The 20,635-nt window shown below is 41.9% G+C and overlaps 1 protein-coding gene across 3 annotated transcripts in view; it reads right to left on the bottom strand.

Annotated features, from left to right (window-relative positions):
* The window catches only part of FBN1 (fibrillin 1), a 225,790-nt gene that overhangs the window by 48,952 nt on the left and 156,203 nt on the right, over nucleotides 1-20,635 (bottom strand). For all 3 annotated transcript variants that reach the window (XM_030578050.1, XM_030578049.1, XM_030578046.1), the window contains exons 33-42: nucleotides 12,325-12,447; nucleotides 11,466-11,588; nucleotides 9,424-9,549; nucleotides 7,360-7,482; nucleotides 6,316-6,438; nucleotides 5,059-5,223; nucleotides 4,586-4,654; nucleotides 3,443-3,568; nucleotides 1,809-1,931; nucleotides 20-178 (exon numbers count right to left, since the gene is read on the bottom strand). In XM_030578050.1, coding sequence (XP_030433910.1) covers nucleotides 20-178; nucleotides 1,809-1,931; nucleotides 3,443-3,568; nucleotides 4,586-4,654; nucleotides 5,059-5,223; nucleotides 6,316-6,438; nucleotides 7,360-7,482; nucleotides 9,424-9,549; nucleotides 11,466-11,588; nucleotides 12,325-12,447 — 1,260 coding nt within the window. The remainder of the gene's footprint in view (nucleotides 1-19; nucleotides 179-1,808; nucleotides 1,932-3,442; nucleotides 3,569-4,585; nucleotides 4,655-5,058; nucleotides 5,224-6,315; nucleotides 6,439-7,359; nucleotides 7,483-9,423; nucleotides 9,550-11,465; nucleotides 11,589-12,324; nucleotides 12,448-20,635) is intronic.

Genomic DNA, 20,635 nt, shown 5'->3' with positions numbered 1-20,635 from the left:
CCTTTCAAATTAAACATACCGGTGCTAGGGATAGGGCATTGTTCACAAGGCTTATTCCATGCACGTCCAATATTGTAGGAACAGCAGCACATTTTCTTGGTCATATTGAAGAGCAGTTCTCCATCACAGGTTTGATTGTCAGCATAATAATTTCTGTAGCACAGACTCCTCCTCATATCTGCAAAGAAAACGAAAGTATAATGACGGTACTGTGTGTTAGCACTTCACTGAAATAGATGAAGTGTCAATGAGAGACCACTCTTATTAGACAGTCTCCTTTCCCCTAAGTTCCTGGGCACAGTTCTGTGCTACCTTTACTAGGTCACCTCTTTTAAACATCTGATCTGTAGGTCCCTCAAGCAGTCGCTGAAGGTAGCTTGTTCTGTAGTGTTTTATATTAGTTACCCCCAGCCACTGTAGAGTCACCCCTAAAATTTACAACAAAAATCAACCCCCACCCCAACTGGCCATAACTCAGAGCAGACTCATCAAAGGATGCACTAGGCCTGCAAACCCTTGCCCAGAGTTGAGCAAACCTGAGCACATTTATGGCTGATCCCAAAATCATGCACAGTTTGAGACTTCACATCATTCTGATGCAAAACCAGGTGAAACTCAGTGGTTTTCCCAAATTTCACATGGAGATTTTAGGTCTGTATCAGTTCAAAAGCCAAAGTGAAAGATGGAGGAGGCCAAACACAGCTAAACTGAAATCACAGGAAACAAGATTGCCATACAGTACAGAAACCACCCAAAATCTCAGGGGAGTTACTGCAAAGCTTATACGCCGTGATAAATCTTGAGAGGTGGACCCAAATCTGTACTCACTGACACTGCGTTCAAGGGTCGCATAGTGTCAGGAACAGGAGCATTTAGCCCATCTTCTCTTGATAAATGTCCTTATACTAGTGCAGGCCACGACCATATGCACTATTTTACAACAGTACATATTCAGGGTGAGACTGTGCCTAGCCCTACACAGATTGTGAGGCAAAGGTCACGGGGGTCTCCATCTTCTGGTCCGGAGCCAGGGCTGGGCACTGTATCAATTCTTGAGCACAAGGACAGACATCACAAGGAGTCTGGGATTCTATTAGCACCACTGGTGTTAGACTCCCCAAAGCAGGAGATATAGGACAAGTGTGCAGCCATGGTTAACAATACCTTTGTGAGCTCTGCTGGGGCGGTGTACATCACCCCTAATATGGCCAGTGGTTTTACAGCCACTGTCTGGCCTTAATGCTCCACAAAGATATGGTTATTGGTCTTTTGGGGCCTGATCTTGGTCCCACTAAAGTCAATGGAAGTTTTGTCACTGACTTCAATAGGAGCAAGAACAAGTCCTTCATGTTAGCAATTTCCACCATGAAAACATTATAGTCAGCCAACAGTTTTTACAATGAATTCTCCAGTTGGGAGGTCTGTGCAGCGATCAATAGCAGATATGGCTCATGAAAACTCACTCTTGCCAAGAGATTAAAATGTGAAATTCATGCCATACAAAGAGTAAATATGACACTTTCTGCTGTGAGTGTAAGGAAATGGGAACATGTCGTTACGCTGATTTAAATAGACTCTACATTGATCTGTGAATTGTAGTTCTTAGTAATGCTCTGACAAAAACCTGTCTTCATTGACTGAATACAAATAAAGAAATAGGCCAGAACCTCGGCTGGTGTCAATGGGCATTAACTCCATTCAAGTCAATGATAATTCTTTTGTATAAGTGAACTCCATAGAGCTAGGCTGATTTACACCATCAGAAGCTCTGACATGAAATGTAGAAGGAACACTTTAAAAAAACATACCCATACAGTTGTTGCCACCATTGACTTGCATGTAGTCGGGAGGACAGATACAGGTGTAGTTCCCAACAGTGTTATAACAAGTGCCAGGCCCACAAATGCCAGGTGTTTCACATTCATTAATATCTATAAGAAAACAACAAGACATGAAATAATTGCAGCAGATTTTGGTCTATACATATTCTGTGAATCAGTGAATTTGGGTTAAGCTGTTTTAGCAGCGCTAAATCTGAGCTACTGGGTCATGATGGGGCAGGCCTGCATCGCAGAAGGGGTATTCCATGATTAAACAGGTCTATAGGTGAGCCTATGGGCCTCACAACTAGTAAGGGGAGTGGGCCCCTGGCATACTCAATGGGTCCAGAACAGTGAGAATCCATTTCCTCTCTGCACCTGTTATCCAGAAAAAATTTGGAGACGCTTTGAAATAAGGTGGCATCAGGACAGATCACACATTCAACACTCCTGGTCTCTCTATCTCTTTGTGACAAAAGGGCTCTGCAATCAGTCTGTCTAGGTGTGTCTGCATCCATAAGTCTGACAGGGGTCTACAGCTGGTGGATAGAGGCAGAGAGCCCATCTGAACATAGGATGCTGCAGTGGACTGCTCAGGCCTTTAGGGAATTTGAGCTATTGAGCAGGGAAGGTGAAAGAGCTGCACCCATTAAATAATGCCACACGCACGTCAAGGGGTTCCAAGCCAAGGCACCAGGATAAAACTCACAGCATAAAATATATTTAAAAAATCATTAAGTAGCCTTCTGCATTTTAAACAATCTGTAGGGATAGGTAGATTTGTATCTCCTCTCTACTGTACATGAAACCAGATGCTGAGCTCTATATGGTGCAGAACTTCACAGAAAGTATTTGTGTCTGATTTTTAATTTAAATTTTTAATTTAATTCTCCAGCGCATTAATCTTCCTGTAGGTTTGCACAGGGCTCTACACGTTGTGGGCACTATGAGAAACAAACAATTATAGCAATGAGCTGGGAGGCTGAAGGCAACTTGGAAAATGAAAAACTAGTGATCAGATTTGGGGAGTTGGGCTAAAACTTTGTACAAAATACAACCTGATGGCTGCAGGACTGGGTTTAAGTGTATGGCTGTGATGTTCTGAATGCATGCTACCTACTGCAGGGGAGAAGGGGAGATGGAAGGTTGTAATAAGACAAATATTTTCAGTCAGAGTCTCAGATCATCACGCTTTAGCCTGCAGGACGATGGACAATGAGCTTTGGTTAAAATGGATGATGCCATTTCAGCCAACCCACCAAACACAAGCAGAAAGCTGCTTGTTGGTTTCAGTGCATGGTCATGTAAAGAATTATATTGTCCATCAGCAAACTGCTATTTCTTAGAGATGATCAAGAAATGACGTTTTTATGCAACTGGAAACTGAAGACTGTTAGATTTTTGTTTTTGATGAATGCAAAAATTTGCAAAAATTTCCATTTAATCGAAAAGGAATTTTCTGTTGAAAAACTTTTTGAAGGAAAAATTTTGATCAGCTCTACTATTTCTGCAATTACACTGCTGGGGTTCTTTTAAGGAACAGATCATTCTGATGGATGTTCAGTTGCTAGTAGTTGATAAGAAATAAATGCCCATGCCGAGTAAACCCTAAGACTACATACCATCACATACTCGAGACTCTTCATTCAAATAGTAGCCACTTGGACACTGACAGTGGAAACTACCAAATGTATTAATACATTTTCCTCCTTGGCAAAGTCCAGGTAGTTCTTGACACTCATCAATATCTAAAAAAGTAAAAACACCAGCATTATTTCATGCCATGTGTCACAACCTAGTCCCAGATTTGGACCTTAGCGTCCAAAATATGGGGGTTAGCATGAAAACCTCCAAGCTTAGTTACCAGCTTGGACCTGGTACTGCTGCCACCACTCAAAAAATTAAAGTGTTTTGGGGCACTCTGGTCCCCCCAAAAACCTTCCCTGGGGACCCCCAGACCCAAATCCCTTGAGTCTCACAACAAAGGGAAATAAACCTTTTCCCTTCTTCCCCCCCCCCCTCCAGGTATTCCTGGAGAGATACACAGAAGCAAACTCCGTGAGTCTAAACAGAGGGACTCCACCCTCCCCGTTCCCCAGTCCTGGAAAACAGAATTACTTCCCTCTTCACCCAGAGGGTATGCAAAGTCAGGCTAGTACATCTAACCCATACAGATGTCCCCCTGACTTCTTCCTCCCACCAATTCCTTGGTGAGTACAGACTCACTTTCCCTGGAGTTCCTCACTAAAGAAAAACTCCAACAGGTCTTAAAAGAAAGCTTTATATAAAAAAGAAAGAAAAGTACATACAAATGGTCTCTCTGTATTAAGGTGACAAATACAGGGTCAATTGCTTAACAGAAATATGAATAAACAGCCTTATTCAAAAAGAATACAAATCAAAGCACTCCAGCAACTATAAACATGTAAATACAAAAGAAAAACAATAGCCCTTATTGTTTTTATGATCTCTGTACTCACAACTTGGAAACAGAAGATTAAAAAGCAGGAAACAGAAATCACTTCTCAAAGCTGAGAGAGAGGCAGGCAGACAGACAAAGAACTCAGACACAAACTTTCCTCCACCCAGAGTTGAAAAAATCCGGTTTCCTGATTGGTCCTCTGGTCAGGTGCTTCTGGTTACTTTTTTTTCAGGTGAAAGAGACATTAACCCTTAGCTATCTGTTTATGATACCATGAAAAATCAAGTTAGTTATAGAATGTTGCAATTTAATACTTGTAAAAGCATGAAAAAATAGGCATTACCCTCCAATATAACTGTAATAGGGTTTGGTCGGAATCCTTCCCCTCCAGGGCAGAGAACTTTATATTCAGCTGAAAACAAAAGAGATTGTATTAACCTAAAATAGTTTAAACATCTTAATCACAATGATCTTTGAACCTGTAAAGCTCATTACAGCACATTATAAAACAGCCTAATACTAAAAAAGGCCCCACTGTGCAAAATCAGGTATCGCTTTTCTCATTGACGAACACAGAGTCTGGTGTCCACGCAATAGCACAACTATGCAAGAGCCATTACAATGCACCTGCCAATTGATAATATTTCAAAGCCAGCAGATTTTGTACCACGACTGGTGTAATTTTCAGGCAGTTTAGTACTTGTATGTACCCAGTACATTATTTTACTAGCATTACCACTATCTAGAGAAAGTAAAGAGAGACAGAAAGAAGCGTGCATATATGGTCAGGTGTATAATCCAGTAAAGCTGACTTACTTGAGTTCACAGGTGGGCAATGTTCACAGGGAATCCCCCAAGCTCTCCCCAGGGAGCAACAGCAAGAGGCCTTGGAAACACCAACCCCAATCTCATTGCTGCAGACTATATCTCCGTTGTCTCCTCGTGGTTTAATATCCAAGTAGCAGTTGCCAGAACGTGTGTCTATTCAAAATGCACACAAAACAAACATTACATCTGATGGAGGGGAAGAAAGTTTTGTTTCTTTGTGCTTCCCCTCTCTGTCTTTCTGTCTGTCCCCATCTATTGTCTCATGCTTCGGTTGTAAGATCTTTGGAGCAGGAACCATCTATTTGTTCTGTGCTTGTACAGTGCCTAGCACAACGGGGTCCTGGTCCATGATTAGGGCTTCTAGGTGCTATGGTAATACAAATAAATGAATTAATAATATTTGGGCAGTCTCAATGTTGAGAGCGAGCGAGAGCTCCAAATTACCTTCATTTCACACGAGAAAGCTGTGGTTGGAAGTAATTTACGGTCACGATTATTTTGGGCAGCACCTCACCCTGCGAACAGTCTCACTGCAATCAGTGGGACTGCTCACGGACTAAGGAACTTCTGAGCAAGAGTGGCAGACCCAGGTCCTTCATCATTTAGATGTCTATTCTTACTCTCACATGCTTGTATTAGCACGTTCCTCCACTCCCAGGAACTGCTCCTCTTTTCTGTCCTTGAAATTAATCAGATTTACAAATGAAACCATCTATTCAACACATATACTTAGAAATTAAAATGCATTTCAACCAAAGGAAACAATTCAGGACCAGAGAGCTACAGGGAGGTTCTGAGAAAGTCGGGGCCTAATCCTCCAGAATCTTCTCACAAGAGTATCTCCTCTGACGATGATAATTAAGTCTGGTCGAATTGCACTTAAAGCAGGATCCAAGGGTGTATGTTGGCTTTATGCCAAACGTTTGTGTTTCTTCAGTCTTAAGGCCAGATAGAGGCTGGTTTGGCCTTGGTGCAATTTAAAGCAGCCTCTAAATTGTGCACAGCTGCAACAAGCCCCAACGGGCTATTCTGGCAGCAGGGAATGGCTAAAGTGCAGTACTGCTCAGGCCACATTCCCTACCCTTCACCACACCCTATGAGCCAGGAGCAGTAGGGTGGGAACTGCAGAGTCTGCTCCAAGAGCTTTCCATCATACTCTGGGAATCCTCAGCTGGCTGTTTAAGCTAGAGTTACTGCCCCTTTGTGCCACTTCATCTCTAAAGAATACAGGAAATGACAGCTTACCAACACAGCCAACACGAGTGGGGTTCAGCTCAAAATCAGGAGGGCACTCACAGGTGTAACTGCCAGGGGTATTGATACACTTGCCACTGATACAGGTGGTGGGGTCTGCACATTCGTTAACATCTGAAACAACAAGGGGGCAGTTAGCAAATTCCCCAATATTCCACCAAAACCCACAACATTCCAGGTGTCAGAATGTCAGTCTCAGGAAATAATCAGTTCCAATGCTTGTCGTGGGGTGTATGTTCCCTCTACAGAAATCTACACACAAAAAACCACCACTGAAACTGTGCAAACAGAGCACTAGTCCAACATGATTTCAATATTTCACTGAGAAATACTTCATTTTTGCCAGAAAAAAATAATTCTACAAAATGAAATGCACCATAAGAGAGGCCAAAACATTAATCACATTGGTCAAAAATATCAAGCAGAGAAATCATTTTGAGGGCCATACTGTCCCATGTGTCTCTGGGAGCAGAAAGTACAGGGCCCAGCAGATCCTGACCTGTTGGAGATGTGGAAGGGAAAGCGCGACACCTCTTTGCCATCAATCCCCTCTTCCCTTGATCAGTGGAACCAAAGAGATTCACACCTCAGTAGGGAACAGATTTGGGGATGACCACACAGCCCTCAAAATCAGGCAAAATATTTGTGTGTAACTTCCTACTGTCCCTGTTTTGCCCACTGTGCTGTTCTGCAGTGAAGGATCTAGTGTAGTTCCATACTTTCTTATTTACAGTCTAATTGTTATGATATAGCTAAAGCTTTGCTTAAGGAGTTGGTCAAGATATGAACAGCTATGGTCAAAAGCCGCTCAAGAGTCTGCCACTCTAGACAAAACTTTGGTGTGCTGCTGCCTCCTCTCAGTCGTAGAGCAGAGGATTTGGCGCTTGAGTGAGTGGCATTGTGACCTGACACACTGGGTCATAACACTCAAATTTGGCCTAGCTGCCCCCTGACATGATGGATGCCCTAGGTAGCAGCTAAGTCCACTGACAGCTAACTGTGTTAAAAATCATCTTGTTTAAACCCAGTCTTCACCTGTGCAGTTACCACCGGTTCTGTCCAGTTCATAGCCTGTCTCGCACTCGCATCGGAATAGACCAGGGAGGTTATGACAACTCCCAAAGACACAGATGTTAGGAAGGAAGCACTCATCAATATCTGTAAGAACAAAAAGGAGGGAAAAATTAGGTTCCGTGATCTCGTTATGAACTTTGAACTAAAATCTTGTCTGAATAAACATTCAGAAAACTAAGCATGGAACTAGATTCTGATTGCTCCTGCATGCTTTGTAAAATATATTTTAGATCTGCAATACTAATATATAGGATTTGCATTTGCACCCAACAGGGTCCAATCTAGAACCCCTTACTTAATTGCTTTGGAAGTGAAATTCAGCTCTATGTAGATGGCCAGCACAAGGGGCTGAAGGGTTAAGTGATGCACAGGCTTTTGCAAAGAAATTAAATTCACGCTTTTATTCAATTTTACTGCGTATGACAGATTATTAGATGTACTGTGCTTATTTCTTGGGTGTAACTTCTATGGTGTTTTGCCTAAGTGAGGACTGCAGTATCAGACTCACTGTTTATAGTATACTTTTATGAACTGCATAATGAATGACTAACTTGATCCAGTAACAAAGAGAACATGTTTACAAAGGACTTTAAAATACTTCTGCAGTTAGTATACACACCAGAGACTTCAAGAAAAGATTGTTGTAGCAACAGGAGAGAGGCACCATGCAGGCTGTTAAAGTTAGTTTGAAGATTATATAGTTTCAAAGTAAATGGTTTCATACATGAAATACTAAGAAACCTAATTTTGTTTTTAGTTTACATAGAATTTCAACTTTCACAATTCATGCCTCTTCCTTTATTAGTAAGAAACAATACACGAAACAAATTTTGCTGGAAAAAGTACCAGATCCTATTTATAGTGTACCTATGAACTTCATCAAATACCAGTATCTATAATGCACTTAGGATGGTTGAGTTGAAAGAGCTCAGCCTTGGGGAAATTATGCATTTATTTATGGATCAGAGCAAACAATTTGCAAGGAGTTATTCATTTGTTACGTTTCTCTTCTTGTTCTATTAGCAAACAGATTGCAAAATTCTAACATTTTCAACACTCAAAATTACTTGTGGTTTTTTAACCTCTCTATTATTTGAGTACTTTGTAAACAAGTAACTGAGAAAATTCAAGATTTAAATTTTTACATTTATGCTGTCTAGGTTATTTGTCATATAGTGTCTTATGTTCCTTGAATGGATGACTTAAATTACTAAATCACTAGAACATGAATTGTGGCTTTCAAATGATACAATCAAATGTACAATTTGAAACATGATTGCAGCAAACATTTGCTTTTCACATGTATTTGCACTAGCAAAGCTCAAGCGCTTGAAAGTGCATATAAAAGGGCCGCAGAGAGTTGACTGACAACGAACTTTTGAATCTGATCACACGTTCATAGGATTTAATTCCCTATTGTTCGCTCAGAGCTGTCTCTTTATTAGCTTAATAAACTGTGCCCTTCTGCAGGGCTGATGTATATATGCTTCTGCACTTCACAGAAGCTGCTCAGAATGGGCTGGCTATCAAACACCAAACCATAGCAGACCAGGGACTGATCTAAAGCCTACTGAAGTCATTGAAAGTCTTTCCATTGACTTCAGTGGGCATTGGCTCAGTCCCTTGCTTCCCACACACTGCTCTCCCTCTAGGTTAAAGACAAGATTATGACAACCTCTGCTGAAGAGACATGAGCAGAAAGGGAGACAGGAAAAAAAGGTGACCAAGGGGAAGCAATGGCTGAAAAGCCTTTGGATCGTCAGATCAGTGAATAACTAGCTTTGTGGCACTAAAAGATTCCTCAAAGAGCTGTTTTTATTCTCCATAGCTATGACCTCTGAAACCAAAATCAGTGTCCAGATGCATGAACTGAAAAAAGTAACAAAACTTTACCCTAAAATATTTTGGAAGTGAATACAGTTTTCAATAGTAAACACAACTGCAACCAATTGTAACATTTTTCAAATATAAAATACTATTAAGGCAGATTTTGTCGAGTATTGTTTAAAGGTTACAGTGAATTACCGTCACATGCTTTCCCATCTGGACTTGGTACAAATCCCATATCACATTCACAGCGATACCCTCCAGGGGCATTGAGACATTGCCCATTCTCACAGAGATTCAGGTTTTCTGAGCATTCATCAAGATCTGTTAAAGGAAAAGGAATTGCAATATACTGTAAATATTTTCTTTCACTGGTGTTCAGTTCAGCTCAGACACATATATATCCAAAAGTCTTAAATGTTACATTAATTGAGAACATTTTCAGAAGAAACTGTAGGCAGGTTATGTGCAGCACTTGTCATACTAAAAGGCTTGGGGCATTTCTGTCACTCTGAAAATACAATTTCTAATGAAAAGGAAAAAAGAAGCAATTAGTCTAGATTTTTAGAAGTGGTTAAAATTAACAAGAAGTGGAGGGAGATTGGTGACTGCTGTGTAACAATAGAGCCTAGAAGCCCCAACTGGGATCAGGCCTCTACTGTATGACGTGCTGTACAACGTATTAATAAATGGTAAGAGATAGAGTGAAAACTCTTTGGAACAGAGACTAACAAGACAAAGACAGATAAAGAGAGGGAGTGGAGACAGAGAAGGTCATCCAATGGACCAGAGGACGAGCTGGGAACAGTGCCCTAGCCACTGGACTACATTGCCTCTTAGAGAGTTTGGCTTTTAGTCTTTAGCTGACATTGTACACATCACAAAAACAGAACATTTACTGCAATGCAGCTTGGCTGGCAGTCTCAGCTTATAGAAATCCAGGACTGGAAAACCAAAGATATTGCATATCAGGATTGATGTGCACACATTGCCAAAGCTGTGCGGAAACACTACACAATACTAGTCTACTCTAGTGAATTCTATCCAGCTCTCAAATTCATGAGCAATAAGCATTACAAGGATTTCAAGACGAATTCTATCAAAATCCAGAAACTTAATTAATACTCATTAAAAAAAACCCTTAAAGATACAGTTCATATCCGCCTCAAAATTAAGGACATATAGAAAATAAAAAAATGGAGGTTACAAAGGCCATTTGAGAAGCTGAATCAGATTCAAGAATGAACTGTATAACGAGCATTAACAGAATAATTCAAATGTAATTAACTTCAAGTGTGTGGTGCCAAATTCTCAACTGGTGTAAACTGGCACAGGTAACAGAGTGCTGCTGATTTACCACAGCTGAGGATCTGGCCCACTCTCTGTATCTCTATATATTGTAGGGGTTTATACTGCAGCCTATCAATGTAGTATCATATAGTATCAACTTCTACATCAAATTAGTAGCAATAGCAAAGTTCTTAGTGACTGATGTGAGGTGCTAATGTGTTCTTCAAAGCAGAAGACTTAAGTCTGGGTGGGGAATGTCTCTGGTGACAATTTACAGGAGACATTACTCAAAAGTAGCTACTTTGACCCATCTATGTATGAGCACCACATCCTGAGGGTACTATGCCGATCATGCAATAAGAGGGCAGTGAGCACATGCTCACTTCTGAAAAGGAAAAAAACTAAAACATTTTAGGCAACTATACAAAGGAATTTTAACAGATGTGCCCTATTACTCAAATGTTACGTGGGTGGCCAATAATCTGGTTTGTTAACTGGTCCAATTATACCACCATGCGCTGTTTGAATAAGTTTGCCACCCACATCTCTTTACAAGCAACAGTCATGAAAACCTTCCATTCTCACAAGGGGAAAAAAAAATGCTCTCAAGTTATACTGGTCAACTTTTTCATGCCAGATAATGTCATGTTGTGTGAAATGGGAGACATCTCAACATGACATATCAAAATACACCTTAACATGAGGCTGGAAAGTGTCAAAGAAAACACTTTGCTGCCCAATCCTCATCCTGTAATTGATACACACTTCAAAGTCCAATTCAGTGGGAATTCTGCACATCAGGTTTTAGATTTAGATTGTAAATATTGACCCAACATTGCACATTTAAATTAGTCTACCCGTAAGCAGTGGGTAAATTTTCCCTAGGACTAGTCACTAAGATGCATGGTGGTTATATGCTGAGAGTTGCATCACTCCAAAAGAAAGCTCACCTGTACAAGTGAAGCCATCCCCAGTGTAGCCATCCTTGCAAAGGCAACGGTAAGAGCCCATTGTGTTCTTGCAATTGGCATGTGGACTGCACATGTGTGTTCCATTGGAGCATTCGTCCAGATCTTTAATATAACAAAAATTGCATTAGTAAAACCAAATCCATCATCAACGCAACCTTTAAACTCCTCAGTTCATAGCACAGGGAAACTCTACTTTAAATAATCTTTCACAAAAACAAGACACATTTATGATTTTTTACTTGACATATTTTAACAGACTTTAATAAAACACCCGACATTTATCACTGGATATTCTGTGTTGGTGCATTCACCAGTTTAGAACAGTCCAGCTGTTCTCTCATTTCGAAGGGAGATTTCTTGTTTATTTTTTTCATGACAGGCACTTCCCTTCCCCACTCAGATATTCTTCTCTGACAGAGAATTTCCAGCATATTTGCAACTCAGCTATGAAAGTTTGCTTGGATGTCTGTGTTGCTTGGGAACCACTAAGACCCCTCCCTTAAAGATAAAGGGTAAAATCTTGGCTCCACTGAAGTCAATGGCAAAACTCCCACTGACTTCAATGGAGTTAGGCTATCCCCCCAAGCGCACAAACTATCTCCACACATTGCTTCATTTCCACCAGTCTTGCAAGCCAAGGAAGAGAAACTGTTCATGCTGACATGTCTCTCACATGACAGTGAATTCTTCCTTTGCAGTGTAAGATAAACTGACATCTTTAACACATGTGACAATTAATTTTAAAGTTTATAGATACAATGTTGCTTTCTACAGCTGTCTAAACACTTCTGTTGATAGCTTACAATGCTAAATCAGACAGACAATCTATGAGACTCACCTGTGCATTTGATGCCATCTCCAATCCAACCTGTGCTGCACTCACATTTGAAACTCCCTGCCGTATTTGTACAGGTGGCATGCCTGTCACAGTTATGGGCTCCGATTTCACACTCATTGATATCTGTAATAACACGAGGGAGGGGAGTGTTTGTGAAAGAGCTCACACATCAAACTTTTCTGACATCCAGCAAGACTACGTTTCTTTCTTAGGCATAAAAGAAACAGACTCATGGCAAAGAAAAGCTATCGAATAGTTGGCTTATTTCAAACATGTATTGGCCTACTATTTTGTGTTTTGTTTTCGGGAGGTTTGGGGCAGTTTTTAAAGCAGCACTTTTGAAGCACAAAGCACCTAGGAGCCCTGCGGTGTAATATACTCTAAAGCCCCAGTACATCTGCAGTGCACGGAGTGCCGTATTTGTTCTTTTCATTGGGGTGATGCTGGAAGAGTGCTAGCATGGGGGATTTACAGGCCTCCAGGCATTGGGGAACAGCAGTCATGGAGATCGCTAGAGCAGTGAAGCTGCAGCAGATGCTCCATAGCCTTGGGTTCTATTTCCCCCAAACAGTCTCCAAAAGCCCTTTGGCAAAACTCGTTTAACTGAGAGCCAGTACCAGGACCAGGATTTGCACCCTACATTACAGAGACACCAACATTTTACCAGCCTGTATCTTGAGCTGTACTTGGTAGCTGAGGAAAAGGAGACAAAGTCTGCTTACACTGTTACCACCCAAACCTTGGGGGTTGCTGGGGGCTCAGGGCTGCTCTAAATTGCATTGAGTGGTCACAGGCCCCAAAAGGCCATTCTTCTAGCAAGGGATCACTGGGGTGCAGCACTGGGCACACTCCAGACAGCATGAATGGGGTTGGTGCTATATGCCAGCTCTGCTCCACTAGCAGATTCCTCCATGCCAAGGGTAGCCCCCACGACCCAGTGAAGCTGATGTTTGCACGGCTAGAGAGATGCAAAGCAGCTGGCTGGCTGGCGTGTGTGTGTGGGGGGGGAGAGGATTTGGCCCACTATGTTTGGTCCTATTGTGAAGGCAGATGGGAGAAAAGCACAGGACTGAGCTCTTTGGGAGTATTATTTCTTAGGAACTCAGCAAACCTAAACAAACGGAAGAAAAGGACACCATTCTTGAGGACAACATATGGCCAGCTATACTAATCCTCAACTTTCACAGGCTTGCCAGCACATTCCATTTCAGCACTTGTTGTTTGCACCTTATTTTGATTCTTGGGCAGTGTACAATTGTATATAGAGAAAAACAAACCTAATGCAGCTCTTTCCCTATCACAACACAAAATTAGTGCTTAATATAAGCACTTGGAGAATGTATAAACTCAAAGACAATGTTTTCAGAAATTATTTCTGGTAACTAAAACAAACGCTGCAGGAATTCTCTCACATACATGAGCCATGGCTTTGACAACATTTACTGTATCCTAGGACTCTAGGTGTGTTTTCTTCTACTTCCATACAGATGTAAACTGTCTAAAATTCACACCAAGCCTCTTAGAGTTTCTACCAGCTGTTCCCAGACCTTTCAACTGCCTTTAGTGATAACTTATGTCAAATCACCCCATTCTGCAGAACAGTCGATGGAAAGGAAAAAAACGCAGGCAAAAAAACCTCTGCATGATTTAACATACCGAGAACCCAACCCATTCTCCTCTTGGGGTAGATTAAAAAGGGTCCAGGGTCTGGACTAGGAATCATGGGAATTCTCAGCTCCAAACCCAAGGATCTCAATGCATCTATTATCATGCCTACCAGAAACTATCCAACTAATATCAGTTAGGGAGAGGAGCAACTGGAGAGAGTTTTAATATTTCAATTTTTTTAAAGTATTAGCTAACTATTGCATCATCAAGATATGTCTGAACACCATCTTGTATTCCTTTCTTCTACCCTTTCTTTGCCTGTCTGTTTGCCTTTTAGACTGTAAGATTGTACCCTGCTTTATGTTTGCACAGGACACATGGGCACTACTGGATCCAAATAGATCAATAGGAACAATACATTTCTGTACAGAATGTTTGTTCCCTCACATGTTATCTATACCTTAGCCTGCCTTTGCCCCCAGTCCCAGAAGTATGTCTAGTGTGGTGGCTCTATTGCTCCTCTGCTCTGGTTTTCAATTTCAGTGCACAGTACCTCTCCTTCAGAGGAACTGGCACCCAACGTATGTAACTTAATGCTACAAGGAGCAGCCTCAAATTAAGCAAGGATTAACCTTCTAGATTTTAAGAATCCTGTGGCACCTTATAGACTAACAGACGTTTTGGATCATGAGCTTTCGTGGGTGAATACCCACTTCGTCAGATAACACGGCCACCCCTCTGATACTTCTAGATGTTATAGGTTCTTCGGGAAACAATCTAGCTAGAGAACCCATTCCCTAGATCCGCCCCCTTTCAGAGGTGCTGTGACTCTGGAAAGAGGGAACTGATGACCTGTAGGCCAATCCCCTTCATTTTGCAATTTAAATCCCAGTTTGGGTGACAGTATTGAGCCTGCTGTGTTTTATTTTTTCTCCTCTAAGCAGAGCAATGGAAGAGGTGGGGTCCAGTTTTTTCTGTGGTCTTTCAGAGGAGTCTGGAGCAAAACCCTGAGATGAACATCCCCAATATTTGGGTGGGTCCAAAAGTTGGTTGCTGGGGTCCAGATCCAGTTTTGAATCTGGCAGCCTGAATCCATTGCTCATTAATCTACACTAACACTAGAAAACCTAGAAATCAAGCAAATGAGACCGTTTAAAAACAAGGCCAAGAACAGAAAGCCATATAACGTATTTTCCTTAATCATGTGCAGAAACTTGTAAGATGATAATATTACCCTAGGCAGGAAACCAGTGTCTGTTAAAGACCTTAAGGGTGATCAAGAAAGCTAATTTTGGCTTAGAGTGAAGAGAAAGGCTAGAAATAAGTTCCAGAGGTCAACTACGGTATGTAGTGACAAGAAAAAACAGGCCAAGCAGTCTACATCTTTAATCTCGACATGAGTGTTTTTAAAAAGTTGTTAAACCACTGGTAATAACAAGGGTGCTCTGTTTTTGATTACTTGATGCTCTGAAATATACAAGTGATCACATGCTTCTTTATAACCTTTTGAGCACAACAAAACAACATATAAAACCAACATAATGCCAGATTTTTCTGCCAAGAATTTTTTAAACCACCAGTAAATGTGAAATGGAAACTTGTATGCAATCGTTATGCTACAGTTATGTTATATACAGATTCAATTTTGTAAGGCAACTTCATAAATAGTAAACAGACTTATATCATCTGATCACAGACACAGTTCAGCTCTCATTGACCCCACTGGGAGCAGGGTCCATCCTTCTGCTTTTATAAAGTTAGATGCTAGAAGCTTGATTTTCTCATCATGTCTTGCAATGCCAAGGAATGAATGGACATTCGCTCCACTCGGGTCTAGTGATATCCTACTGTTTAGTATTCTAATAGTCCAATCTATGCATGGCAAAAAACCCTACAGGCAACGGCAGCCCTATGTAAAGGGGGAAATGAAATTAATGGGAGTTGTGCCCACTTATACTGGGGCTTAATTTGGCCTGAGGATACCATAAGTATTGAATTCAGACTTCTCAGGATGACACAAAGGAGAAAGTGAGCTCTGAAGGGCAAAGCTTTTACTTAAATAGCTCTCTCCCAGAACAGCACAGGGCCAGATTCTGCCACCTTTCCTCAAATTATGAAGTGCCCTACTCTTCAAATAGTTCCATATATTTCCATAGGACTACTCAAGGAATAAGGCACCACTCAACTGGAATCAGACTACCAGAATCAGGGCAAAGAGAACATAGGAAAATGCCAGACAAGTCAGAATTTGACACCACACTTTACTCCAACAAAATTCCCATTGACTTCAGTGGGATTCTTACTAAAATAAAGAGGGCAAGGTTGAGTCACTGATCTGTATAAACACTCTCTTTTTGACTAAATTTCCTCCAGTGTGAAAGTTTCCCTTTAAATATAAAGCTGTAGGAAGCCAACAAAAACAAAGGAATTACAATCTAAGGCTCACACTGCATCCTCAGCTGGTCCCATTGTGCACCCACACTGCAGCACACGTGTTCTCATCTTTGTAGTCACATTACTCCTATTAACACCAAGGGAGCTGACTGACTATAGCAGATGACTATGTTCATGGTAAATAACAGGCAGCTCTGACATCATAGCAATTCCAGGCTCAGTGGGGACAAACCATCAGTCTTCATTTACTGTTGGTTATTTTACTTCTTTTTGACGTCTCTTAATACTTATTTTTCTCACACCTTAAGTAATAAATAAGGTGTCTCCCATTAATCACAGAGGCACAAATGTTTCTAATTGTGCATGAGCAACAATATGTATACACAACTGGCATGTGCAATTACTGTACTTATGTTCACAAAAGTGGCAACTGCATGAACAAATAACCAGCTAAGATGCGTGCAAAATGACTACACACACCAATTACGTATGTGTATTTCTGCACGTTTTGAAAATCCAGGGCAGAAAGCAGAGATGGCAGAGACCTATTTAGTGGTACGTCATCAGCACCTTGCTCATGCTTTGGGAACCCTGTGCATTTCCTTGCACCGGAATGGAGTGGGAGAAGCCATGCCACCAGTGCTGGCAGGAGCAAGGGTGGTGGCAGAAGGAGGCCAGACTTTATGAATAAATGATGTTTTTTTACATTTGGACTGCAGTATCACCCTGAAGCTAATGCACTGAAAGACCATGAAAACTTACACACACACCCCCAGACACATTTACACTTCACATTAAAGGCTTCAGTGGGGCTTAAGTAGACTAGAGGGCCTGGAGCATGCTGTCTATAGGGGTGAATTTAGTCCAATGTCAACCTGTGAACCATCTTAGTTTAGCTGGGATTATTTTCATGTCTGCAAACTTCTGTAAAAGTATTTTCTGATTTTTATTTATTGGCTCTTTCTGCAAATCTGTCAACTTTATCCGACTGATGTTCCATTTATATTTTGAGTTTGTGCCCAGATCCCATGGAGAAGATCACATAGAAGTCACATGGCATATGTCCTCCTGGGTCCCTGCCTGATGGAGAAAATCCCATATCAGCAGGTGGGTCAGCAGAAGCAATTTGCAGAAAATAGATTTGCGTAGAAAAGTAGAGCTCAGCTGAAATTCATCTTCTGATGCAACTAGAGAAACCTAGGGGGAAAAACTAATTTCTCCTAGTCTTATCCCCATGACTTCCTGATTCTGGCAATCAGTGAGTGCCCTAGGAAACCATTACCTTCCTTTGGGAACTGTCTTGCTTTTTATTCAACAAAACAGTGAGCATCTCCCAGTTTTACATGGGTCAATTCATGTGTTTGACATACACCATCAGCTTTCTGTACTTCCCTGACTTGATGTATTATCGTCCTTTAGTATTGGACGTGATATTGCCAGCTCCTCAATTCATAATGGAAAAGGTATGTGTTTCACTGACAACACAGTGCTCCTATGCCACCAGACTGAGGCATAACATGTTTTTAATGGATGGAGGCTAGAGGAGAGGCAAGGAAGAGAGGGAAGCAGGCTTAAGAACGCAGCACATTTTACAAGCTGCAATGTTATGGCTACTCCAAGTCAATGGGATGGCTCTTAAGTGACAGCTGCAGGGCTGGGTCCTCGCTTTTACCATACTCTTTTGCAATGTGTTTGTTTTCAGGTATACAGTAATGAACAGTCATGTACCGACCGCTCCTTTATATATATTATCTTCTTCACAAGGCTGGACGGGAGTGGGCTTTTTGCTCTAATTCATTTCTCTGATCAGGGCTGGCATTAGGGGGTGGTAAGCACAGCAATTGCTCTGGAAAGCTAAGTTGCTCAGGCTTCGGCTTCAACCCTGTGTGGCAGGGTTTGGGCTTTGGCAGGGGCACCCTTAGGCTCACTGGGGCTCAGCGCAGAAAGTCCAAGTGGGCCGACCCCCCACCCGCCACACAGGGCTGAAGCTGAAGCCTGAGCCCATCCCGACTGCGCAGGGCTGAAGCCCAAGCCCCACAACTGCGCGGGGTTGAAGCCTTTGGACTTGGGCTTCAGCCCCTCATGGCAGGGCTTGGGCTTTCTGCCCTGGGCCCCAGTGAGCCTGACACTGGCCATGTCTCTATTACACCCATGGTGCCCAATGCTGCACACTCCTTACTCAGCTGATACTCCCACTGTCTTCACGGGGAGTCCTGGCTGAGTCATAACTACAGGATTGTGCCCACATTCTGAACTTTTCTCAATTCTCTGAACCTGCTGTGGAGAAGGCCAGTTTATCTTCTGCTGCATTTGTTACCTGACTTTTATAAACATTCATCTTCAGTGCTGTGACAGTCTGAGCCCAATTCTGCCCTAATGTGTACCTCAAGAAAACCTGTTGCAAGAACAGGAGATTATTTAGTCCCCACACAACTCTCACTGACATCAACAGAAGTTGCATGCATGCAGTGGCAACAGGATAGGATACATGGGGCATAAATCAGAGCTCAATTTGTCCCTATATGTACAGCATATGGAGGTCAAATTCAGTAAATCTATGGCTTTAAAACAACCAGATTGGGATACTATGAATTCACAGGCAACAGTTAGGCATGGGTAATGAACCATAATGAAAAAAATGTGAGTTTGTGCCAATACAGGATTTTACCTGTGCATGAACACAAAGAATTTATGTTCCCCACAACATAATGCGCACACACACAGGAAATTTTGGAGACAACTGGACAATCTGGAATGAGGGGAGGGGGCTATGCACACCTCTATACCTGACCCACAGTGCTCTTCTCTAGCAACTACATCCCATTCCCTCTTTATGAAAAATTAAAATCTGCTCGCCTAATTTGATTATGGGAAAGTCTGTTTTATAGGTACCTAAAAACGAAACATTTGTAGCACTCTCCCTAGATTGGCTTCATAGGCTATGTACATCTCTGCATAAAACAAACTGTTTTCCTAAACTCTGTCTGCATTCTTACTGAGAACTGAAGGGGAAAAAAACCTAACATCTGTGTGGGATGGGAATGTAAGTCAGTGGGTGGATTCTGAATACTGCTAAATGATTGGGGAAACAACATGTTTATTTGTTAAAATGGAAACAATCAGTAATGACAAGGGAGGTGAAATATTTAGACGAAACTGTAATGTAACCCAGAGGACATTATTTAGTTGTTCTCAGGAAACAGAGAACCTCCCCTTCGAAGTTCCATACACATTTTTGTAATTTTTTTCACAGGAGTGCTTGTTCTTTTAAAGAAGTGAATGATTTTGACTTATCTATACGAGGCAAAGAATTCTGTGCTATGACCATGGTGCTATTCAGCACAAGTGCAGAATCCCTTCTATGATACCAGCACTAAATGCTGCTTCCAGAGTGCTAATCTGCATGGGCACAGGAAGTCTGGCTGTGACACTAGATTTGTGCAAAGAATGATGGGAGAGTTCAACAGTCTATAGACAAACTGAGTTTTTTATTTTAATGCACAGGAATGCGCACATTTTGACTGCAATGGGGACTGTACAGTTTTCATTTCTGTCTCATCCTTCACACCCCCTTCATCTTCACACACTGCCAGCCCTTGTGTTCACGTCCCTTTTGTCTTCATTTGCTGCCCACTAGCTGTGTTTTCTGTAGTAGCATGATGCTGATACAGCAGTGATCCCAGTGAGCCAGCTGTGATAGGACAAGGAATGCTACTGGGAGGGTACAGCGAGAATGGAGCCAACCTTCAAGTGATGCTGTTCTAACACGATAAGCTTTTCTTGTTCTTAAAATGTGTTCCATTACCCTGATTCAGTAATGCTCTCTTGCCTGAGCTGGGCCACCAGCTGACCAAGCATTTGTACTCAAAGCCAGTTACACGTAAGGCGAGTCTGTCCCCTCCTGTACACAAACTGCAGGTCTGTGCAGGCTCCAGCCTTCTCTGCCTGGCGAGCTGATGAGCTAACTAGACGGTTGCACAGCAGCACCCCTTGTGGTGGACTGCAAGAAGTGTTTCCCTCTGATTTACTGTACTTCCCCTCCCCAGTAACCGGCAGAGCCAAAGCAGCTGCTCTTCAGGCTTTCTGACCGTCTCTTACTGCCACCCTCCTCCCCCCAGGAAGAAGCTGCTCTTGAGATACCAAGACCTTTCAGTCTCCCTCTCCATTTAGCTGGATTCTCTTCACAATATCAAGCCTCCCCCTCTCCTCCTTGCACTGGCTGTGACTGGCTAAGTGACTCCATGGCTGAAAGAGTAGTTAAGCCCAATATTTTGAGCTGAAGATGTAAATTCCAGCTTGAGGAGACATA

Source organism: Gopherus evgoodei, chromosome 10 (genome assembly GCF_007399415.2).
Source record: "Gopherus evgoodei ecotype Sinaloan lineage chromosome 10, rGopEvg1_v1.p, whole genome shotgun sequence".
Lineage (NCBI taxonomy): Eukaryota > Metazoa > Chordata > Testudines > Testudinidae > Gopherus > Gopherus evgoodei.
Note: the sequence above shows the minus strand (reverse complement) of the source record. Positions and strands in the feature narration are given on the sequence as shown.